The sequence below is a fragment of the Chionomys nivalis genome, chromosome 6, assembly GCF_950005125.1.
Source record: "Chionomys nivalis chromosome 6, mChiNiv1.1, whole genome shotgun sequence".
Lineage (NCBI taxonomy): Eukaryota > Metazoa > Chordata > Mammalia > Rodentia > Cricetidae > Chionomys > Chionomys nivalis.
This window is the reverse complement of record NC_080091.1, coordinates 35,655,106-35,680,852: the sequence shown is the minus strand read 5'-3', so window position 1 is coordinate 35,680,852 and position 25,747 is coordinate 35,655,106. Positions and strand designations below refer to the sequence as shown.

At 45.0% G+C, this 25,747-nt stretch overlaps 1 protein-coding gene across 4 annotated transcripts in view; it reads right to left on the bottom strand.

The window, feature by feature from the left end:
• Positions 1–25,250, bottom strand: part of Urgcp (upregulator of cell proliferation) — a 37,127-nt gene extending 11,877 nt beyond the window's left edge. The window contains exons 1-5 of one of the 4 annotated variants that reach the window (XM_057771113.1): positions 25,030–25,250; positions 7,003–7,024; positions 6,534–6,604; positions 1,624–1,674; positions 1,349–1,387 (exon numbers count right to left, since the gene is read on the bottom strand). In XM_057771113.1, coding sequence (XP_057627096.1) covers positions 1,349–1,387; positions 1,624–1,657 — 73 coding nt within the window. In that variant the 5' untranslated portion in view covers positions 1,658–1,674; positions 6,534–6,604; positions 7,003–7,024; positions 25,030–25,250. Of the gene's footprint in view, positions 1–1,348; positions 1,388–1,623; positions 1,675–6,533; positions 6,605–7,002; positions 7,030–8,132; positions 8,284–11,247; positions 11,297–25,029 lie in introns of those variants that run through there. The other 3 variants (XM_057771110.1, XM_057771112.1, XM_057771111.1) reach the window with 3 other exon arrangements.
• Between the last annotated feature and the right edge of the window lie 497 nt (positions 25,251–25,747).

The following is a 25,747-nucleotide window of genomic DNA, read 5'->3' as shown; positions in this document are numbered from 1 at the left end:
ATATTTCTAGCTCTTTTTCTTATTCTTTAACAAAGAAGGTGGGGAGGAGGGGATGGTGTTCCCCAGTCTTGTCTCAAACCTGTGAATAGATTCGATCTTTCTGCATCTAGCTTGGGACTACAGACATATAACACCATAAGTGTCCAATAACATTGGTTTTAGGGCTCAGGCTTCTAGACTTATTTGTACAGGTGAGCTATGGTACATGTCTAGAGGTGAGAGAAAACCTGCAGGAGTCCTGGGGAGCCAACTCTGGTCATCAGGCTCGGTAGCCAGCACTTTTACCTGTGAGCCATCTTGCCAGCTCAGGGCTCTGAGTTCTACAGCAATATGGCTGAAGGATCACCTGAGAAGTTACAGGGGGAGGGGGTAGATGCTGTAAATTTGTTTTAAAAACAGAACAACTAGCCTGGTAATATGGTTCAGCAGATAAACCACTTACCTCCAAACCTGTTGACCTGAGTTTGATCCCTGGTATCCACATGGCAGAAGGAGAAAACAGATCCTCAAATTTTAATTTTAAAAAAATCTATTTTTCTTTTATGTATATGTGTATTTTGACTGTGTATTATGTGCATGCAGTACCCAAAGAGGCCAGAAGAGGGCATCAGATCCTTCTGGAACTGGAGTAACAGAGAGCTATTAGCCACCAAGTTGGTGCTATGAACCAAACCCAGGTCCTCTGCAAGAGCAACAAGTAGTGCTCTTAATGCTCTTAACCACTGAGTCATCTCTCCAGCCCAAAATAAATATAATTATAAAAATAAATAAAAACAGAAAAACTACACAGGAATACTTTGCTGGCAGAAAATCTACATAACTATTACTCAGGTTTCCCTGTTATGCCCAAATGAAGCCAGGCACACACAACAACCATTGTTGCTTAAACAGCATGATCATCAAAGCAACTTGGGAAAACCACAAAAAAATAAACTCATTCTACATATGTACCCATACCCTTAGCAGACCATTCAGCAACTCTGGGCCCAAGTTTGCAATATGCAAATGAAGCTATTGCTAGAGTTCCTAAATTTTGATAACTGGACATTAGAATCACTTCAGGAACTTGCTAAAAATAAGATACATGAGGAAGCCTCCACTCACAAAGACAGTAACTCACGGTGACAGTATAAATTAGTTAAAGGAATAACTGGTTACTCCATAGTAAGTTCCCAGTGGTTTGGTTTTTAGCAACATTACTAATAGTTCATAAAGGGGTGATAGACAAGAAGGGTCTAGAGTCAAATACCCAAGTTGATGTGATATAGACAAGTTTAAGAATTAGCCACCTATAGGGTGCCCTCCTCCAATAGAATGGAAAGCTGGAAAAGAAGGAGAAAAGGCAGACCTGTCGGGAAGTCACTATCCTGAGCCTCGTTTGCACCATCTATGAGAAAAAACAAAGGGAAATAAAGGGGTTAATTTAATAACTTGAAATTAATGTCAAATAGACAGACAAAGTAAATTAAGGGAAACAAATCCAAACCCTCTTTTTAAAAAACCAAAGCTGTAATTCCTAGAAATATAACCACACAAACAAACCATCGCGTCCTAGCTGTTTTTCACTTGCATTCACACCCTCACCTTCCCAACCCAGCCTGTCCTCAGTCCCACAGTCTCTACCTCCATAATGGAACCCGCAGTCATCTCCTTCCATTTCTCTCCATTCCAAATCTAGAAAGAAAGGGTACAGACGTTCACTTCATTAGCAGTTAGAGCTTTTCTACTAAGAAGTCTGCAGCAGCCTCTGCCGACTGTTGGGACTACAGTGAGCATACTCAGGAGCAGAAGTATCTCCAGGTTAGATTCTGGAATAAGCCAAACTTAAACAGAAACAAAGACTAGAAATAAAGCTACAGCTCTAATATGTTTTTTTTAATCAATCTTATGATCTCCCGTAATTAATAGATAAACCTTTTTGGTTTTTGTGTTTTTGAGGGTTTCTCTGCATAGTACTAGCTGTCCTGTAGCCCAAGCTGGCCTCGAACTCACAGAGATCTACTTGTCTCTGCCTCCAAATTGCTGGGATAAATCTAACACTTTAAACTGTCTCTTTTGATAATTTTTCTGGAAAAAAAGAGAGAAATAAAGAGGGGTGGCTATTGGAAGCAGGATGATTTGAATAAAAACACAAAAGGACTCAAGAATCAAATCACAATGTCCAGAAATTAAAAACATACTTACTCAAAGTGAAAATAAGAGTCTAGAAAAATATTTTTTTCCCAAAGAATTCAAAATGTAGTGTGGAGAGAAAAAATAACTAGAGAAGAAAATAATAGCCAAGTATAGGGGTTGGAGAGACAGCTCCAAGGTTAAAATCACTCAATGCTCTTGCAGAGAGGGCCAAGGTTCAATTCCTACAAGGTGGTTCATAACTGCCTGTGACCCCAGTTCAGGGAAACAATACCCTCCTTTGGCCTCTGTGGGCACTGCACACACATAGTGTACATAAATGCAGGCAAAATAAACATTTTTTTGTTTATTGGGGTTTGGGGGGGTTGTTATTGTTGTTGTTGCTTTGAGACAGGGTCTCTATGTAGCTCTGGATGTCCTGGAACTTGCTATGAGGTGAAGCTGGCCTCAAATTCCCAGAGCTCCATTTGCTTCTGGATCCTGAGTGCTGGGATTATAGCTGTACAGCACTATGTAAGACTGATAGTTTTTTAAGAGGCTGGCCCAATGGCACATGTCTGTAATCCTAGGCTGCCCCTCGGGAAAGTAGCAAGTTAAAGGAGTAATTGGATTACACTGAGTTTCAGACCAATATTTGCAATTTAACAAACTATGTTTTAATAAAACAAAAAGGCAAGGAGGGGGTATAACTGTGACTCAGGGGTAAGCCTGACATAGCAGGTCTGAGGGGCACAAGGGCAGAGCATGGCTCAGCCTCTACCACGGAACTCACATCCTATAAGAACTGTCCCAAGCCCAGGTGGAGGAAGTGAAAGTGGGGCACTGTGAGCCACAAGCATGATACAGTAACAGAACAGCTAGCAGACCACTAGACAGACTCACGGGAGTGTATTCCAATGAGAAACCCGATCTGCAGAGCTTCGGGAACACCCGTCTTTTGATGGAATTTGTCAATTCTGTAAACGTCTTGTGAAGCCATAGCCTTCCTCCTTTCCATAGTGGACTCATCCCGAGACATCCCAGCAGTGTATAAATCATTCCACAGCCTTCCTCCTTTCCATAGTGGGCTCATCCCGAGACATCCCAGCAGTGTATAAATCATTCCACAGCCTTCCTCCTTTCCATAGTGGGCTCATCCCGAGACATCCCAGCAGTGTATAAATCATTCCATAGCCTTCCTCCTTTCCATAGTGGGCTCATCCCGAGACATCCCAGCAGTGTATAAATCATTCCATAGCCTTCCTCCTTTCCATAGTGGGCTCATCCCGAGACATCCCAGCAGTGTATAAATCATTCCATAGCCTTCCTCCTTTCCATAGTGGGCTCATCCCGAGACATCCCAGCAGTGTATAAATCATTCCATAGCCTTCCTCCTTTCCATAGTGGGCTCATCCCGAGACATCCCAGCAGTGTATAAATCATTCCATAGCCTTCCTCCTTTCCATAGTGGGCTCATCCCGAGACATCCCAGCAGTGTATAAATCATTCCATAGCCTTCCTCCTTTCCATAGTGGGCTCATCCCGAGACATCCCAGCAGTGTATAAATCATTCCATAGCCTTCCTCCTTTCCATAGTGGGCTCATCCCGAGACATCCCAGCAGTGTATAAATCATTCCATAGCCTTCCTCCTTTCCATAGTGGGCTCATCCCGAGACATCCCAGCAGTGTATAAATCATTCCATAGCCTTCCTCCTTTCCATAGTGGGCTCATCCCGAGACATCCCAGCAGTGTATAAATCATTCCATAGCCTTCCTCCTTTCCATAGTGGACTCATCCTGAGACATCCCAGCAGTGTATAAATCATTCCATAGCCTTCCTCCTTTCCATAGTGGGCTCATCCCGAGACATCCCAGCAGTGTATAAATCATTCCTTAGACATGACTTTTTCTGTACTGGCAATTGGATAGGGCCCTGGTGTGAAAGCATTCACTCAACCAAACCTCACGGACTGCACTTCTGACAAGGAAGGGACCTCTGCTCTGGACCACATGGGCACCTCAACGGAACAGGCATTGAGCAGGGGGAGAGCTCATCTACCTTTATTGATAGGTCTGGGCGGCCCTGGAATCTCCGACAGCCGACTCAGGAGAGTGTAACCTACTGGTCTCTGCTCTACCCTGACAAGCTGCTAATATTCTGTGCTTACTTCCACCTCCATTTCCCTGACGCAAGATCTTAGTCTAGAAAATTAGCTGTTTGTGCCTTCACCCCTAGAAATACAGGAAAAAAGCTTAGATTGTTCAATCAGCCCCAGAGGAAGGAATTCCTTCTCACCTGGGTACCGGAGGAAACAGCACCCCACAGCACCCTGTTGGCCCCAGGGGGGCCAAGCGCCATCTGCTTTCCCTCTGCAGCTTATGCTGGTTGTCATCATTACCACAATACTGTGTTCCCAGCCACCACTGAAACAGAAGTGCTCAAAAAGTGCAGCAGCACTGCGTCACTTTTCTCTACAATTATTAATCACAGACTTGTAGCCTAACCAGTTCGTACACAAACCCCTTTTCCCGTTTTAGGATTCTGTACTGACTTAATCCTCCCGGTATCTATAGGGGAGGTATCCATAGCCACGCCCCCTCTGAGACATATAGTAAGACAACTGGTGCCTACTTCATCCATCTTGCTAGCCCCAAGAGATGCATACTTAGCATCACCATTATTTACCAGAGAATTGTTAACTATGCCTGTGTGATATATAAACTGGAAACAGTTGGGATTGGGAGGAACATTGAGAAGAAACATTGAAAGGGAACAGCAAGAAACATCAAGAGGAACATTTAGAGGGCACTGGAGAAAGCACTGGAGGAAGCACAGGAAAAATAAATAGAACACATGTGAATTAATTTATTTACCCTCAGGCCTTTTTAGTCAGTTTTCACCTGCTATAGCTTTCTTTCTAAATCCTGAGAGGTTTAGGGTGGCTGGCCCCTCAACATAAGCCTCGACAGTGGAGTATTAAAGCATTCTCACTGAAACAAAGTGATCCTTCTCTCCCGATTATTACAGTACCTAACACATGCTTGCTAATTTTCCATCAAGACATAGGCTATTTGTTACTAAGCAGTAAATAAACATCTACCATTTGACACCTCAAGGCTGTTAATGCTGGTTAGAATAAAGCTCATAGGTGGTCCCACACCATACACAACAAATTAACTTAAAATGGATAAACAATGTAACCATAAGAATTAAAAATCATGAAACTCAAAGCCAGGTGGTGGCGCACGCCTTTAATCCCAGCACTCAGAGGCAGAGGCAGGCGGATCTCTGAGTTCAGGGCCAGCCTGGTAGACAGAGCAAATTCTGGGATATATCAGAACTACACAGAGAAACCCTGTCTTGAACCCCACCCCACCCCCCAAAATCATGAAACTCTTAGAAGACATGTGAGTAAATCTTTATAACCTTGGACTTCATGCTGGATTCTAGGATGTGATACTAAAGAGGCAGTTGGCCGGGCGGTGGTGGCACACACCTTTAATCCCAGCACTCAGGAGGCAGAGGCAGGCGGATCTCTGTGAGTTCGAGACCAGCCTGGTCTACAAGAGCTAGTTCCAGGACAGGCTCCAAAACCACAGAGAAACCCTGTCTCGAAAAACCAAAAAAAAAGAAAAATAAAGAGGCAGTTGACAAAAGCAAAAGATAAGTAAAAACATTGTGCATCAAAGAAAAATATCGAGAAAGTGAAAACAGACAGGCATTGTGGCTACACCTTTAGTTCCAGTACTCAGAAGCAAAAGCAGACAGATCTTTGTGAATCTGAGGCCAGTATGGTCTACAAAGTAAGTTCCAAGCCAGTCAGAGCTATTTAGTGAGAACCTGTCTTTTAAATAAAAAGTGAAAGCCTGGTGGTGGTGGTGGTGCACACCTTTAATCCCAGCACTCGGGAGGCAGAGGCAGGCGGATCTCTGTGAGTTCAAGGCCAGCCTGGTCTACAGAGTGAGTTCCAGGATGGCCAGAGCTACACAGAGAAACTCTGTCTTGAAAAAAGTAAAAGCAGAGCTGGGAATGTACTCAATGGCACAGTACTCTGTACTTTGAGGCCCTGGGTTTGAGTCCGAGCAGCAAAAACAACAACAACAAAACACACAACACAGAGACATACACACAGTGGGAGGTAAACACAATGGGACAAAATATTTACATGTTATGTACCTGTGTCTCCAGTAAAGGTCTAGTATTTGCACAACTTATAGCTTTATAAGAAAAGAAACAATAACACCAATGAAGTATGCAGAGATTTGAACATCTTAAGATGGAATCTTTTCTACAGAGAGAAACAAAGCCTTGAGTTTGTTTGAGAGGTCCAGAGTAACCCAGCCCAGGAAGAGTGCAGACTCCAGAATCCCAACAGACAGAAGAAACCCAGCTATTTTAGAATGGTCCAGTCTGGTTTACCTGCAATTGCCACGGATGTTTGGCTGTCTGAAGCTTTTACTTCTGGGGCCACTTCTCCCAGATCTGAATGCCTGAAAATTTTTCAGAAGAAAATTATCAATAAAATAATATACTACCACTTTCACCTAATCAAATTTTCTGCATATAAATAACTTTTGGGGAGCTTTTAAGAACTCTAACTCAGGCTGTTGAAATGACTCAGTGGTGAAGAACACATACTACTCTTCTGCAGGACCTGAATTCAGTTCCCAGCACCCACACATACACATATAAGAATAAAATCTTTTAAAACTATAAATTCTGGATCCATCGCAGTTCCATGAAATAAGACCCTCTGGGAGGTGGTCCTGGGCATCTCTGCTTTTGAAGTATTCTCTATGACTCCAACGTACTGTCTAATGGAGACACACTAGCCTGTAAATACCACCAGAGCTGCTGGCCACTCGGAAAGACTTAAAAACATACATACCCTTTGACCAGTAATTCCACTTCTATCCTAAGGGAAAAATGAAGACTTAGTTACAAAGATGTTCATGTGAGCTCCCCATTCTATAGCAAAAGCTACCAACGCCCCGTGACAGAATTACAGTCCTGCTCTGCAATCAGCACACAAGAGGCTACGATTTTCTTTTTGTGAGTGGAGCAGCATTAAGCGAACTATTACGGAAAAACACTAAAGGCATGCCAGTTAGTAGGGAATGAGTTATAGGATAATGTAATATAAAGATGATTAAATTATGGACATTTAGAGAGAGATCTGGAAATGTTCATCCCCAAATGTCCATAGTGTAGAGCTGTGTGTGGTAGCACACACCTGGAACCCGGCACTCAAGGTGCTGAGGAGGAGTATCTCAGTTTCAAGGACAGCAAGACCCTGTCTCAAACAAACAGTGTAGGCAGGAAAGGGTGATCATTTCTGTTTGTTTTCATTTTGTGGATGTGTGTGGCTGAGGTACAAATCCAGGGCCACCCACATGTTAAATGCTCTACCACTAATCTATAACCCCCAACCCAACAGTACAGAAGCTGAGGTAGGACAATTGCAAGTTCCAAGCCCAAACAAGGCTACAAAGATGGACCCTGTATTCAAAAATAAAAATTTTAAATCATTTTAGGTGTGTCATAGGAACAGCAAACATGAGCCAGAGACTGTTCGGCAGGCAAAGGGACTGCTGACAGACCTGGCACCCGAGCTCCACCCTGATAACCCACACAGCAGCTAGATGCAGCAGCGCCCCTAGACCCCAAAATTCCTCTGGCAAGAGATGAGACTGAAGGCAGAGATGGGATAACAGGCCAGCCAGTCTACGGTAACCAAAAGGACAGCAACAGCAGAGGAGAGACCCCATCTCAAAAGCAAGATGGAAGAAGAAAGCAGACTCCTGAAAAGCTGTCCTCTGACTTCCACATGTGCACATAAGAGTACCTTACATACATAACACACACATACATAACACACACCCATGAGCACACATGTACACTTGACATGCACACGTACATGCATACATGCATACACATATAAACACAAGTGCATACATGCATGCACACACACAATTCTTTAAAAAAGAGAGCAAGCGGCCAGGCGGTGGTGGTACACACCTTTAATCCCAGCTGGGGGCAGGGAGGGCAGCATGGACACAGACGCAGAGGAAGGTAGAGCTGAGTTCGAGGCCAGCCTGGTCTACAGAACGAATTTCAGGACAGTCAGGGCTACACAGAGAAACCTAGAAGAAGAAAACAACAACAAAAGAGAGAGAGAGGAGAGAGAGAGAGAAGAAAAGTGGGAACAAGTAAACCTGAAGGTAAAGGTTCTGACTGAAGATGAACACATGAATACTGGGCATCCATACTCAGATGTGTGCACATGCCTATGTCCATGCGTGTCTGTTGTACATGTGTGTTTCCTGTCTCTGTGTCAGACAGAGACGGAGCTATGAGCATGTCATTCTTTTTTTTTTTTTTTTTTTTTTTTTTTTTGGTTTTTTGAGACAGGGTTTCTCTGTGGTTTTGGAGCCTGTCCTGGAACTAGCTCTTGTAGACCAGGCTGGTCTCAAACTCACAGAGATCCGCCTGCCTCTGCCTCCCAAGTGAGCATGTCATTCTTTACTGTCACTTCTCACACAAGAACTCAGGACTTCTTGGAGATGCTGGCTAACACTGACTGAGGGAGAGAAGAGGACCCAATCATTTAGGTGTGGATGAACAGAAACTCTACAAAGTCTTAGGGATGTCTCTGAATTTATGCAGCTGCTCAAGTGGTGTGGGAAGTCCTGTATGTGTGTTGCTTTTATTGGTTAATAAAGAAGCTGCTTTCGGCCAATGGCTTAACAGAATACAGCCAGGCTGGGAGATATATATATAGAGAGAGTAGCCGGAGTCAAGTGAAAAGCCATGTAGCTGCCGTTGGAGACAAGACACCTCCTCTGGAGTCCTCCGAAACTTTGTCGATAGGCCACGACCGTGTGTTGATACACAGATGAACAGGAATGGGTTAATTTAAGATATGAGTTAGCCAGAAGTACGCTTAAACTATTGGCCAAACAGTATTTCAAATAATATGGTTTCTGTGTGATTATTTTGAGTCTGGACAGCCAGGAACAAACAGCCTCCAACTACACTCAAGGAATTCCCACTTACCAAAACTGGAATAAAAAGACCAGGAAAAGAATAAAATATAATCAGTAAAATGACAGAGCTGGAGAGATGGCTCAGTGATTAGGAGCACACATTGCTCTTGTAGAGGACCTGGGTTCTATTCCCAGCACCCATATGGTGGCTCACAACCATCCACAGCGTCAGTTTCGGGGTCCTCTTCTAACACCAAGCAGGCATATGGTGCACATGATATACATGTGCAGGAAAAACATTCATATGTATAAATAAATCTAAAAAGGAAAAAAGACTGAAAACCAATTCAGTAGTGGGGGTGCGTGCCTTTAATCCCAGCATGTAGAAGGCAGAGGCAAGGAGATCTTTGTGAGTTTGCCTACGGCTTCATAGTGAGATCCTGTCTCAGAAGAAATAAACAAGAGAAACAAAACAAAATCCTGAAAAGCAAATGAATTTGTCCATATAGGTAATAAATAGCTCAAGCACTCTTACTCACAGAATAATAATAAAAGTGGAAGCATTTCAACATTAACTGTACCATCAAGCCCAGCAGTGATGGCGCACACCTTAAATCCTAGTACTTGAGAGGCAAAGATAAAGGCAGGTGGATCTCTGAGTTTGAGGCCACCCCAGTTTACAGAATAAGTTCTGGGACAGCCAGGACTACACAGAGAAACCCTGTCTCCAAACAAACAAACCAACAAACAAGGAACAGTACCACCCTTCAACTGCTGAAATCAGAGTAGTGCCAAGCAAAAGTGAAGGGCCAGCAGGGCTAATGGGGAGCAAGGTCTGCTCAGCCCTAGAGTGTCCCTGAGAGCTGCAGGGAGAAAACAACAACAGTAGTTACCACAGGGCTCGTGATGCTTCTGAGTTGATCCAAACTAATCTTAACAATGAAGTCAGGCCTTAGTGTGGACCCACTGACCCACTGTGGCCTCTAAGTGTTCTGTCCAGGAAGGCAAAACCAGGCCATAATAAACTGAAAGCAAATGGCATTATACCAGAGGGTGAGAGATAGAGTATGACATGTATGTCAAAGACAAAGAAATCATTCCAGAAAACCAAACATAACAGCTGATCTTAGATTATATCCTGAAGAAGAAATTTTGGAGCAAAATAAAAATGAAATATGGGGCCGGCGGTGGTGGCGCACACCTTTAATCCCAGCACTCGGGAGGCAGAGGCAGGCGGATCTCTGTGAGTTCGAGACCAGCCTGGTCTACAAGAGCTAGTTCCAGGACAGGCTCCAAAGCCACAGAGAAACCCTGTCTTGAAAAACCAAAAAAAAAAAAAAAAAGAAAGAAAGAAATATGGGTCCAATCAATGTTAACTATGCTGTGGTTATATAACAGAAATATCTTATTTCTTAGAAAACAGAGATGGAAGGGCTTAAGGGGGAAGTACCAGGAAGAAAGCAACTGACTCTCAGGCTGAATGTACTTGGTACCTCAAAGTTCATTATGCCCAAAGCCTAAAACCAACGTGATGGTATTTGGAGTGGGGTTTTGGAAGGTGATTAGAAAAGCTCTCAAGAATGGGATTATTAATTAACAAAAGAGGCCCTCAAAATAAAGAAGGAAGGAAGGAAGGAAGGAAGGAAGGAAGGAAGGAAGGAAGGAAGGAAGGAAGAGAAAAAAGAGAGTCTGGCTGGGATGTAGGTCAGTGGTGGGGCACTTGCATGGCATGTGCAAGGCCCTGGTCTGAGGGCAGGACGACAAGTGAGACAAAACGAACAGAGGGAAAGGATGCAGGAGGTCAGCAAGATGTTCAGAGGATTAAGGTACTTGCTGCCAGGCCTGACAACCTGAGCACAATCAACATGGTGGAAGGAGAGAACAAGCTGTCCCGACTTCCACATGCTTGCATGCTTACAGGTGTACACACAGGTACATATGCACTCATGCATGTGCACATACACACTAACTAAACAAAACATAAATTTAGTGTGTCTGGTTAAACCCAGTTACTCAGAACAGAAGCTGCAGGCTTGGCTCAGAGGTTCAAAGACATTGCCAGAGGATCTCAGGCAGGGCTAAGCCAGGCAGCAGGTTTCTACAGCTCAGGACTTTGGTCCAGCCATGTTCCAAGCCTAGACACTCACCCCTAGGACATATATTCTGTCCGGTATTCAGGACAGGAGTCTGACTTCACTCCTTTCTGTTCTACACAAGGAAACGGTAAGCACGCAGCAGTTAAAGGATGGCCTCGCCATCGTGCTCATAGAAGAGTGTCTGTTGGCAAGTTCTGGGCTTCGATTCCTGCTGGCAAACCATGTCACAACTGGGATGTGCAAACCATGGTTTGCAGGTCCACTGCTGCTCCTGAAGTATCAGGTTTAACTGGAGGCAGAGTCAGCCTTGTTGCTAGTGCCTTTCCATCTGCAGCTTCACTAAACACATGATGTCCTCTAGCAGTTTGACAGACTGTCGTGCCCCTCAAAGTACTTACGCTGCAGTCTTCCCCCTGTGATTATATCTGAACTTGAGATCTATAAATAGCTTAGATCAAGGCAGGCTACAAGGTGAGGCCTTCATGTGACGGGATGGGTGACCTCTCAAAAGGGCCACTCTCCCCTGCAGGCACAGAAACAGGGCCCCCACCAAAAACCAAATCTCACGAACCTAATCGGCTATCTCAAGATCTGTGAGAAGAGTAGCCAATGGTTGTGACTGATGCATTCAGTCTATGGCCTCTTACGGCAGCTCATATGGCTCCCAACCAAACTACAAAGAGGGAAGCAGGGCTCAGAGAAGTGTGCCCACATTATCAAATATGGCTGGGACCCCAACATGTGCTGCTTCCTTTTTTGATTTTGCAAAACTTTTGTTTCATCTTTTTTTTTCTTATGGCACTGAGAGTTGACAAGCATAGCTAAGTACAGGCACAGAACGTGTACCAATCAACGTACAGTGGGCACATGTACCAATCAGCCTACAGTGGGCACGTGTACCAACCAGCCTACAGTGAACACATGTACCAATCAGCCTATAGTGGGCATGTGTACCCATCAGCCTACAGTGGGCACGTGTACCAATCAGCCTACAGTGAACACATGTACCAATCAGCCTACAGTGGGCACATGTACCAATCAGCCTACAGTGGGCACGTGTACCAATCAGCCTACAGTGAACACATGTACCAATCAGCCTACAGTGGGCACATGTACCAATCAGCCTACAGTGGGCACGTGTACCAATCAGCCTACAGTGAGCACAGGTACTAATCAGCCTATGGTGAACACATGTACCAATTAGCCTACAGTGGGCACAAAGAAGCTTGACTTAGAGTAAGCACAGATAACCACTCACCAACTGTAAACACTAGGGGTTACTAACTGCTTTGGATAATAAAGAACATCTCTATTTTTTAAGTTCCCTTCCCCTTATGCCCTCCATTTCCAGAAAGTATAGGAAAGCCTAAAGTTCCTCTCTTCCTTTGGTGCTAACTGGGGACCTCAACCTAAAGCAAAACAATATCCCAAGACATTCGCTCTGAGATATAAATGTTTAAAAACCCTGTGGATGTGTGCTGTGGGTTGAACTGTTTGTGACCCTACTTGGAAACAATATCCTTGCAAGCCTAATTAGCTAAATTAAAATAAGGTCACAGTCAGGTGAGGTGGTTCATGCCTGTAATCTAAGCTCTTAGGATGCCGAAGCAGGAGGTTTATGGCTAGTTTGATGGCAGCCTGAACTCGCAGCCTGACCTATCTAGTGAGTTCAAGTCCATCCAGAGCTATAGAGAAGATGAGTAAGTCATGATGGGGTGGGGTGGGCCTCAACAGAGTGAGCAGTTTCCTAGGAAGAGAGGACAAGTTGGACACACACGTGCAAGTCAAGAAAAGTCAAGTACTGTGCACAGTCATCCAGAACGCTTGGGTTTGGAAGTCTCCAGAATGGTGAGAACAAGCATTTTGTCAGGTACCTATCTGTAGTTGGTGCATAGCAGTAACCTCCCATCTTGGAGGGAAAGCTCTTAAGACACAGTTGTAAAGGGAAAGGAGACTATTCTGGGGCCAGGGAAATACCCCATCCTTCAGAGAAGCTCCTTACCGACAGAAAGTAAACAACCCAAAACAAATTCAGGAAGTCTCTGAAACTAAGCAGATTCACTTGGCCCCTCCCTCCCAAGAATAAACAGTAAAGATAACCACGCAGCACAGAAGACTCCGAGACAAGCCCAGCAGCCTGGAAGAAGCAGGGAGCAAATGCAGGATCCCAGAAGAGGGTCAGACCAGACCAGGCAACTGACAGAAGCAGAGACCAGCTCTGCTTCCTGGAGCTGCAAAGGACACTCTTATCTGTGGAGCCTCCTGCAGCTGAGCAGTGGGCTCAGGTCCCAGCTCCGTGAGCTGTCACTCATGCAGGATGGGCTGTGGTGATGCAGCTGCCTCTGAGTCATTTCTGCTCCTGTACGTAGCCCTAATAAAACTGACTGGATCATCAAATTGGACTTCCTTGGGATCAGTACTTGGTCTGTCATGGGCTCCGTGATCTGGGGTGAGTATAGATGTGTGCTCCATCTCTGTAAGAAAAGTCTATCACACAACAGTGGTACCTTGTGACACCAGCCACAGGAAATGAGCACAGTGTATGTGTGGCTCAACAGCTGTGTCACCTCATCACCTCAGTCTTCACAGCTCCCTTTCTATGTGCCTGATTCTTCTCTGCTTCATATAAAAACAATGGTCATACTATCCAGAGACCGCCCTAATCCTGTAGAAGCCTCATTTTAACTAATCACATCTACAAGGATGCAGTTTCCAAAGTCACATTCACAGGGGCTCCGGCTTCAACATATCTGATTGGGAGAACATACAACAGCACCTACACCAGGTCTGGGGCAAAAACATCTGTTGTGTCTACTCCCTCCTAGGGGGAAGGGGCATTTACAAGGCTCAGGAAGCCCAGGTAGTGACAAGAGCCACAGGACCTCCCCAAGCTACAAAAGCAATAAACTGCAGCTCTAACCAGACTAGCTCAATCACCGAGCTCCAGGGTTAGTTAGAGATCCTGGCTTGAAGTACGGGGAGAAGTGATAAGGAAGCTGGAGAGATGGCTTCAGGTCCCCATGTCACATGGGGAGGCTCATCTTTACCTTCAAACTTGGGGACCCTGGTTTTCTAGCCTCCTCAGGCACCACATTCATGCACAAATCCATACTCTGCCATCCATATATACGCAATTAAAAATTAAAATAAAAATGAGCTGATCTGGAACCAAACAGAAGACCCGGATATCAATCCACACATCTTCAAACACCTGATCTTTGATAAAGAAGCAAAAAAATATCAAATGGAAAAAAGAAGCATATTTAACAAGTGGTGCTGGCATAACTGGATATCAACATGTAGAAGAATGAAAGTAGACCCATATCTATCACCATGCACAAAACTCAGTCCAAATGGATCAAAGACCTCAACATAAAGCCAGCCACACTGAACCTTATAGAAGAGAAAGTGGGAAGTACACCTGAGCGCATCGGCACAGGGAACCACTTCGTGAATCCAACCCCAGCAGCACAGACACTGAGAGAAACAATTAATAAATGGGTCCTCCTGAAACTGAAAAGCTTCTGTAAAGCAAAGGACACAGTCAACAAGACAAAACAACAGCCTACAGAATGGGAAAAGATCTTCAATAACCCCATATCAGACAGAGGTCTGATCTTCAAAATATACAAAGAACTCAAGAAATTGGACACCAAAAGATCACATAATCCAATAAAAAAAAAAAAAAGGAGTACAAACCTAAACAGAGAACTCTCAACAGAGGAATCTAAAATGGCTGAAAGACACTTAAGGAAATGTTCAACATCCTTAGTCATCAGAGAAATGAAAATCAAAACAACTCTGAGATTCCATCTTACACCTGTAAGAATGGCCAAGATCAAAAACACTGGTGACAACTTATGCTGGAGAGGTTGTGAGGAAAAGGGAACACTCCTCCATTGCTGGTGGGAATGCAAGCTGGTACAACCCCTTTGGATGTCAGTGTGGTGATTTCTCAGGAAATTAGGAAACAACCTTCCTCAAGACCCAATAACACCACTTTTGGATATATATCCAAAGGATGTTCAATCATACCACAAGGATATGTGCTCAACTATGTTCATAGCAGCTTTGTTTGTCATAGCCGGAACCTGGAAACAACCTAAATGCCCCTTGATCAAAGAATGGATAAGGAAAATGTGGTACATTTGCACAATGGAGTACTACACAGCAGGAAAAAATAACATCAGCTTGAATTTTGCAGGCAAATGAATGGAACATTATTTTGAGTGAGGTAACCCAGACAGAGAAAGACAATTATCACATATACTCACTCATAGGTGGTTTTTAAACATAAAGCAAATAAAGCCAGCCTACAAACCACAATCCCAGAGAACTTAGACAAAAATAAGAACACTAAGAGAGACTTATATAGATCTAATCTACATGGAAAGTAGAAAGTAGAAAAAGACAAGATCTCCTGAGTAAATTGGGAATGTGGGAACCTTGTGGGAGGATTGAAGGGGAGAGGAGAGAGGCAGGGAGGTGAGCAGAGAAAAATATAGAGCTCAATAAATATCAATAAAAATGTATTAAAAAATAACGAAATTATATATATATAATGAGTTGATTAAATAGACTCACAACATGGACCTCTAGTCTCCACATATATGCATATACACCACAAAACACATATGCCACATGCATATGGTAATGTGTGTGTGAACGTGTGTTCATGTGCATGTGTGTAATAAGGGGCAGGGAGAGGGCTCACCAGGTAAAAGTGTTTGCTGTCAAGCATGATGACCCGAGCTGATCGGTCCCTGGGACTCACACAGTGGAAGGAGAGAGGCAACTTCCACAAGTTGTCCTCTGACCTCTATGTGTGTCCTGTGACATGCCCCCCACTACCACCACACACACTCATGCATACATGCATACAAAATAAATAAGAATAAAAGCAGTACCTACGAGAGTGCCAAGTGGAGTTGCCTACAAGCCGCAGCTCTGAGTCCCACCCCTGCTCCCAGGACCTTTCAGCTGCTCCTGAATCACCCGTGTTCCTCTAAGCAGCCCCTCATCCATGGTCCTGCCATTAACCCAATAAACCTGAGTGAACCCGTTTCTTTGGTCTGTCCATCAGGCACATGCCTGCAACTCCAGCCTTGGAGGGAAATCGGGGCTGAGATAGGCAGATCTCTGAAGTTCACTGACCAGGCAGCCTAGATGAATGGATGAATTTCAGGTTCAGCGAGAGACATTGTCAAGAAAGAAAGAAAAGAAAGAAGGAAGGAAGGAAGGAAGGAAGGAAGGAAGGAAGGAAGGAAGGAAGGAAGGAAGGAAGGAAACAACTGAAGAAACAAACACAACATCAACCGTGGGCCTCCACAGAGCACAGACACACACCTCACTCTCTCTCTCTCTCTCTCTCTCTCTCTCTCTCTCTCTCTCTCTCTCTCACACACACACACACACAAATTCATTTTGGATCAAGTGTTACCTTAAAGCTCCGTGGGAAGGGTACAGTAGCAGTGCCCACTGCATAAGCTTGCTATGAAGATTAAACAGTCAAGATCCTGAACAGGGCCTGACAGCACACTTTCTGGAAGTGGGCCTGATCTAAATTTAAGAGCACTCTCTGGCCTGTGAAGTCCCTGACTCGGGGATTCTGGTTTGTTTCTAGGCACAGAGAGGCCAACAGCAGGACTGATGATGAACTGCCCCGCAGAGCCAGAACACTCCGGCCTACGCTCCCACTGCTAGATCACCAACTGCACCCATATGGGGATTCTAGGTTCATGGAGCCACTGCAAGTCTGAATGCTGAAGGCTCACCCAGCATCTGTGCAACAAAAGCGTTCCTGTTAGATTTTCCCTCAAAGCATGACAAATATCTTGTTTTCTCCAAGTGTGGCAAGTTAGTCTCTCTGCTCTTTCCCCAACCCCCAATATCTGGCCTACTCAATCCAGCCTGCACCAGGAAAGACAAGCCTTTCCACTCCCACAAATGCATACTGAGTATCTTTAGGAAGCACAAGAGACTAAAATAAAGCCCCAGGTATTTTTTAATGTCCAGTCAAATGCTAAAGCAACTGCTTTTAACTGCTCTGAGGATTCAGCAGTGAGGACGTCCTGGGGGGAGGGAGCAAAGTAGACACATGGTCTCCAGTTGAGATTACAAAGATCAAGTAAGATCAGAACCTGAGAAGAGTGTAGGAATGAAAGAGGCGGGAAGAAGGCAGGAGAGGAGGGAGGGGAGAAAAAGGACAAGAGAAAGGAAGAAGGAAGGAATAAGACAGGCAGAGAGGAGGAGCTGGAGAGCCAGCTCAGTAATTAAGAGCAATCAGGGCAGTTTGCAACCGCGTAACTACAGTTCCAGGGGTCTAACACCCATGGTGCACAAACAAACATTCATACTCATAAGATAAGTAAATCTTTAAAAAAAAAAAAAAAGGCAGAGAGAAAAGACTGAAAAGGAACAGGAATAATGGAGGAGAGACGGAGGGAGAGTCCTTCTTAGGCTCCTTCCTCTTCAGGCACCAGCCTTGGGTTCCTAGCCACGGTTAAATCACCTCACCCTGAACACCATACTCCTGCCTTAGCTAAGTTTCCTCACACAGCCCCACTCAGCCGGACCTCCTCCACCTGTCTAACTTGGTACCCCTGACATCCACATCCTCTTCTTCCTCAGCCTGAATAGCTTCCTTTCTCTGTGTGTGATGATCTCAGCACAAATCAAAAGTTGAGGAGTATGAGTTCATTTGCATGCAAATCGGGTATTGTGAAATATGAATGCTTAGAATTCAATGTTGCCAATCAGATCAAATAAATTGGGACTGAATATTACTGAAGAAATGCAAGGGGCGAGGGAGAAAGCTCCCTACTTCTTGGGGAGGTTATTACGTGTGCAGCGGTCTAAGGAACTCTGAAAATCAACAGCAAAGAGGAAAATAGTGCCATTTATAGGCTACTTGGGTGGTAGCAATTTTAAAATGGCCAAGATCTCCATCCAAGAGAGCCAACTTTTTTTTGGGGGGGGGGGGCGGGGAGAGGTTGGGTTGTGAGATAAAGTCTCAATATATAGCCCTGGTTGGCCTAAAACCCATTATGTAGACCAGGCTGGTCTCAAACTCTCAGAAATCCGCCTGCTTCTGCATCCAGAGTGCAGATTAAGGATGCTGTGCCACCACAGTTCAGCAAAAAGACCGATTCTTTGTATCTGCTCTTGAACTGTCTAGGAGTACAGATGGGCAGCATTACCTAACCATTCTTAACGAGTTTTTTTTTTTTTTTTTATTATGTGTACAACATTCTGCTTCCCACACACCAGACGAGGGCGCCAGATCTCATTACAGATGGTTGTGAGCCATCATGTGGTTGCTGGGAATTGAACTCAGGACCTCTGGAAGAGCAGTCAGTGCTCTTAACCTCCAAGCCATCTCTCCAGCCCATTACCTAACCATTCTTAACTGAATATTATAACCATGCCACAGAATAGAACACAACTGCCAAACTGTAGCTATCTGTGTCTCTTATAGAAAGAATTCCAAGACATACTATTTTGTTGTTGTTGTTGTTTTTGAGACAGGGTTTCTCTGTAGTTTGGAGCCTATCCCGGAACTAGCTCTTGTAGACCAGGTTTGTCTCAAACTCACAAAGATCCGCCTGCATCTGCCTCCCGAGTGTTGGGATTAAAGGTGTGCGCCATCACCACCCGGCTCCAAGACATACTATTAGCCAGGTGTGGTGGCTCATGCCTTTAATCCCAGCAGAGGCAGAGGAGAATCTCTGAGATTGAGGCCAGCCTGTTCTAGAGAGCAAGTTCCACGACAGCCAGAGGTACACAGAGAAACCTTGTCTTGAAAAAAAATAAAAAGACATATTGCTGGCCAAATAAAATAAACACAAAACACTATGACAATATGACCATTCTTATGCAGACAGATTAAAAGGCAGGCCTGGGTAGCAAAAGCCTGTAACCCAACCCATTCCAGTATTGATACTAGAGGATCACAAGTTCAAGGCCTGCCTAAGTGACAGAGTGAGTTCAAGGCTAGTCTGAACAGTAGTGAGACCCTGTCTCAAAATAAAAAGTAAAGAGACCTAAGCAAGATGTAGTTCAGACAGAGGGCTGAACCCCAGAACCCCTCTCAAAAAAACAAAAAACGAGCAATGAACAAAAAGGAAAGTTTATAGGGTACTCTCCAAACTCTAAAAAGCTACAGAGAAACCCTGTCTTGAAAAAAACAACAACAAAAAAGGGATATTTGAGTCTGCAGTCGTGACCCAGCTGTAGAAGAAGCAAGACAGCAAGATGTGACTGCCTCATCTAAAAAGGTACCAAGCCACATAGCTAACACAGATAAGAATTATGGGCTAATATAAGTTATAAGAGTTAATAAGAAACCTGAGATACTAGGTCAATCAGTTTATAATTTTAAAAAAAGAAGTGAAAGTTAAATAAAATATAGGTACCATTTTATCAACTCATTCTGAAAAAAAAATCCATTTAACATCGGTCAGGATTTAATGAGAATAACTCAATAAATAAAAAAGAGAAATAAGTACTATATATATATATGTTGGGTGGTGGTGGCGTACACCTTTAATCCCAGCACTTGGGAGGCAGAGGCAGGTGGATCTCTGTGAGTTTGAGGCCAGCTTGGTCTACAGGAGCTAGTTCCAGGACAGGCTCCAAAGCTACAGAGAAACCCTGTCTTGAAAGACCCAAAAAAAAAAGAAAAAAGAAAAAGAATTCCTAAGCTTCAAAGTTCATACTGTTCTGAATAGCATGAAGGTCTGCCTCCAGTCCGGTTACACCCAGGACATGAGTCACCCCTTTGCTAGCATATCTTGACATATGTCACCAACTGGTTAGTCACTTAATAATCTTCCTGATTACCAGGTCAACTGTCACAGTATCATAGCTTGTGTTCAAGTGACTCTTATTTTACTTACTAATGACTTCAATTGCAAACTGTTATTATAGTATATTGTTACAAATGTTTTACTTTTATTACTAGTTAGCAATTTAGAAATTATATCATAGGAATGTTTGTGTATAAGAAAAACTGCATACAAAAAAATTGCTAGAAGCTGGGGAGATGGTTCAGGGGTTAAGGGCATTTATTGCTCTTGCAGAAGACCTGGATTCAAGTCTCAGCAACCACACAGTGACTCACACCATCCATAACTCCAGTTTCCAGGGTTCTGAAGCTCTCTTCTGACTTCCTTAGGCACCAGGCATGCACACGGTTCACATACATACATACATACATACATACATACATACTTATGCAGGCAAAATATTCAGAAACAAATCTAAAAAGAAAAATGTCTAAAGGTTTGCTGTCTTGGCTGGGTGTGGTAGCGCACATCTGCAATCCTAGTACTTGGGAGATAGAGGCAAGAAAATCAGTGCATCAAGGTCATCCTCGGGTACACATTGAGCTTGAGGTCAGCCCAGTCTGCATGCGACCCTGTCTCAAATAGATTGATATTCGCCACAGTTTTGGAGATTTAGAAAAAAATCCTCTCAAAATAATGGGGGAACTGACACTACTATTTTATTATTTAATTATTTATTTTTATTTTATGTGCATTGGTGTTTTGACTGCATGTATGACTGTGTGAGGTTGTCAGATCTTAAAATGTTACAGAAAGTTGCAAGTTGCCATATGGGTGCTGGAAATTGAACCCAGGTCCCCTGGAAGAGCAGTCAGTGGTCCTAACCATTGAGCCATCTCTCCAGCCCTTGCACTATTATTTTAAGAAAGACAGTCTTAGCCAGGCGCTGTGATGCACACCTTTAATACCAGCACTCAGGAGGCAGAGGCAGGTGGATCTCTGCGAGTTCAAGACCAGCCTGGTCTACAAAGCGAGTTCCAGAACAACCAGGGCTCTTATATAGAGAAACCATGTCTCAAAAAACCAGAGAGAGAGAGAGTCAGACCTACAAAAAATTGAAGAAGTGCTTGTGTGCAAACTTGACACCCTGAATTCAATTCCAGAATTTATGCAAAAGTGGAAGCAAAGAATGGACAAAGAGAAGAAAGAAGTTCTCCTCTGACTCCTATGGAACCCACGGCATAAATACCCCCCAAACTAAAAAGGAGGAGGAGGAGGAAGAGGAGGAGGAGGAAAAGGAGAAAGTATTAAGAACCAGGGAATTCAGGCTGGATGGATGCAGCACTGTGCAGAGTGAGAACGCTTTTAAAAATAGGATGGGTAGAGCACAGGGTGAAGGTCAGTCATCCCAGCGTTCCAGAGTCGGAGGCTGGAGGATCATAAATTCAAGGCCTGCCTGGGCTACACACCTTGAAGCCCATAATAGCTAGATTTTGGTTCCAGGAAAACACTGCACACAATTTCAAGGACCACAGAGACTCCGAGAAACCTACATGTGAATTGTGAATCAACAGTTAAACCCACAAAAACAGACATGGCAATGCAGAATATATACATGTTGAGATTAGCAGAGATGGGCTACAAAGCCTTGGGGACACTCCAACCATCAAAGAGAAGCATCTCTGACAAGACAGGAAGATCTAGGTAGGTGGAAATCTGCATACTGTGAAGACAAGAGATGGAAAGAGAGAGAGTGAGGCTGGCAGAGATCCCACTACCTCTCCTTTGGGCAGTGAACAAATGTAAGCACTGTTGAAATCACTAAATTCCTTTTAAGACAGGTTACCATGAATCCCAGGCTGACCTCTTCTAACAGAGGGTGATGGTCTTGAACTTTTGTGCTCCTGCCTCTACTTCCAAGGTGCTAGTATTACAAGCATGAGCCACCAGGCCCACTTTATGCAGTGCTGAGGATTGAACCCAGGACTTTGTACATGCCAGGGAAGCCTTCTACAACCAAACTTAACTCTAGCTTAACCAAAACCTTAAGTTCATGAGAGCACGCCTTCATTTTCATGGGAATAAAGACACTGGGAGAGGGGGCAATGTGACTCTTTAAGTAGCACTTTTCTCTTCCTGAAGAAGGCCACTCAGGCTCACTTAGCAGTCAGACACTCTCTAGCGCAGCCTCCCTGCTTTTGTGACATTAAGCTCAATAAAAGGTTTCCTTGACTATTTTCTTTTCTTACCCATTTCCAATAGTCTAGGCTGAGCTGGTAACAGGAATAAATACCAGCGACGGCAAAGAACAGCAGCAGAGGTAGCGACACCTCAACAGTCAGCAGATGAAGAAGCAGGCAGAGCAGGAAGAAGAGCAGTGGAGGCAGAGAGGGAAAGCAAAGAACGAAGACTGGACAAAGCTAAAAGGGCTTGAGAAGCCAGGAGAAAAACAGCAGGCTCTGGTTGCCAGCAGAGTTCCAGGATCTATCTTAAGGGGCAACGATATGAGAATCTAGGCCTAAGCGGTTTTAAGCACCAAGAACCCTAAGTTCTGAAGCCTACATACTATACCCTTGTGGGAATAAGGGTCTCAACACTTAAAGCTTGCCCAGGGCTCTAACATGAGAAGGTACTACCTGCTGCTGCTCCCCGCCATAACCGCAGCCATTGCTGTGACCAAACAGAGAGAAATAAGGTTGCCAAAGACTAGCCCGTGAAGAGATTTGAGTTCTATTCCAGCAGAGCAAAACGACCCTAGCCAGCTGATTAGTAATAGGGGCGAGACGGGTCAGGAAGTGGGCAGGATGGTGGCAGCTGGGCGAGCTCTGTGTCGTGTCTCCTGTGCCTCTCCCACTCTACACTGCTGCTCCGAGGATTCTCCCAGAGCCGTGGTCATGCTGACTAAAAATGCCTTTCAGTGGTGGGCAAGAAGCCCATGGTCCCCACCTTCTCTACCAGTCTAGATTCTACTTTTTTCAGGACACAGTGAGTTATGGGTCATTTCTCAAGCACATCTTTTTTTTTTTTAACCCCACATCTGTAAGATCCTCAAAAACAAGTTCCCATTTTTCCCTTCCCTCTAACTCTATCATCCAATCACTCAGATCAGCACTTAGCAAAAGACAACAGACATGGGGACATACGCTCCCCATGACCAGCTCTGTCCATCTCTGCCATGCATTGCTCTACCCTCGCTCTCTAAAACATCTAACGTAGTGAGGAGGTTTAATGGTAACAATCGGAGGCAGGTACATCTCTGTGAGCTTGAAGCCCCAGACCAGCCATGACTACATCAGCCAGACCCCAGCTTAAAAAAAAAATTACAGGCAGCTATCTGACAGGTCACGAGTCCCAGGAGGCAATTCTGTCACCTACAGAGAAGCCTATTAAAGAGGACAGTTGGGGGTAAAATCTAGAGACGTGAACTATAGTCAGGAAGTGTATGCATATCAAAGCAAATAAGCACAGAGTTTTTAAGTCTATTAGGAGTTTTATGACCTCAGTTTTGTTAATAGACACACCTTAGGAAATTACAAATTACTATACACCTCAAATTCACCGGGTCACTCGCAACTACTAGAACCACAAACATCAAATACCACTCCCTATACATACCATGTTTCCAGCATCACTACATCAAATACCACTCCCTATACATACCATGTTTCCAGCATCACTGACCAACAGAATTTTGATCCAACAGTTAGGCCCTCCCCTGATTCATGTCTACAAAGCACTGTGCTTTGACACGAAACATGTGATGATTTCTATAAGCCTAATAGAAGCCCCAAAAGGCTCAAACACTTCCACGCTGCTTCCAAGAGGCTCTATCTCACACCTTCCTAACAGGCAGGTCAAGAATGCAGGGACCTTACCCTCTGGGTCCATCAGCCTGGCCTTCCCAGGATGGGTCACTGTTTATTCTCCTTATGAGCTCAAAGTACTAGATACTGAGCTGGCAATGAAAAGGCCTGGTCACAGAAGTGCCCGCTGGCCCTCAAGCTTAGAAAGGCTTTAGGCAGGTGGAAATTGCCCATGATCTGGTTGGCGCCTGCAGGCCTGGATCAAGTTCAGATTGCTTCATTCACCTTCATTCAGACCACTGTGCCTAGCCAAATCACCTCACAGCACAGTGCAGACCTCTTTGTGGGAGGTTTAACTTCTACATGCTCCACCCAAAAGTCCTCCTGCACCTGTAAGCCCTCTGAACTGCGATGATCCACAGATTCAACTACTACCAGTACTATTGGGGCTAAGATCCTCTGAATGACGGAGTACAGTCAAAAAGGATGTTTACCAACTAAAACTATGACCTTGAATCCCATTTTCCTTTCTGTGACACAAAACCATTAGTCTAATTCTGTCATTTCAGATCTTGCAAGTAGTAACTAGTGAAATCAACTGTTGAGGTAGTTTTTCATCAAATAAATACAAACTATATATGTCACTGTAATTTCCTAAGAAAGAACATTATTTTTAAAAGAAAAAAGGAAATTAGGTAATATTCAGAACAAGTGTAACCATCCCACAGAAGGCCCCCTCAAACACAGGCAGGGCCTTAGATCCCGGATCAGCTTTCCGACTCTGGACAAGGGTCCAGCGGAGTCCACCTTACCCTGACGTTGTGGAACATCCTGGGGATGTTCTAACGACAGTGAACCCAAGCATCAACTTCCAACGCAAGCAAGTACAAACGTCAGGCCTGCTAAGCCTCTCTGCGGCCTCGGGAAAGACCCAGGACCCCGAGTCCCCTCCCTCAGCCTTCCCACTGCTCTGACCCAGGCTCCATCTCTCGGGCTCCCGGGCCCTAACCGGCCGCTGGCCTGGCTGGTCCCACCGGCGACCCCGCGGGGAGACCCTGGCCCGGCCACGACCGCCCAAGGTCGGCGGGGGAGGCCGCGGGTCGCGGACAGGCACCTGACGGGACAGGGTCACCCGGGGTCTGGCCGAGGCTGAAGCAGAGGGGGCGCCGGGTCGCGGACACGCACGGCTCGGCCCGCCCCTCACCCCAGAGGCGCCCCCTGCACAGCCGGAGCGCCTCACTTACCCGGGCGACGCCATGAGCGCAGCGGCCTGGGCGCTCCCGCCTCCTCCGCTGCTTGCGCGGCTGCCGTTGGGCGCCGGGGAGGGGCCTGCAGGCCGCCCCCGCCCGCTCCGCTAGGGCGTCGGGCGCCGCGGGCCGAACTCGGGGTGAGGGCAGGCCGGCGCCTGGAGCGAGGGAGAGGACGCCCAGGGCCCTGAGGACTTGAGACAGCAGTTTCTAGCCAGGCCGGCTGCCCGGAGGCCGGAACTCACCTGCGGAGCCCGACCTGCCCCGGGGCCACTGACTGGCTGCCAAGCGGCGGGCTCACCTCCAACCCCCGCATTCTGATGTTAGTTTCTGTAAGAAAAGCACTTTCTCTAGCTCTGGGGTCTAAAGGTTGTTACTGTTATTAAGGAAAACAATGTCTTTCCTGCTACTAGTTCGCGGTGGTGTTTTGGTGTTCTGATTGGCTTCCGAACTGGTTACCCCCTTTGAAAAAATGTATGGATATTAAGCATTACTTTGAAGTATAGAGTTTGGAACTTGTACAGTGAGATTTTCTAACGTCACCTACAAGCTCTAAATACTTGGGCACGTAAAATTTTGAGCCTTGATTTCAGTCCCTGCCAAATTAGTTTCAAAAACTAGTATCTTCTAAGAGAAAATACCTAATAAAAAGCTTTGGGCCATGCAATGAAAACCGTTGCTGGTGGCATTTTTGTGTTATAGCTTTAGGTTTTTT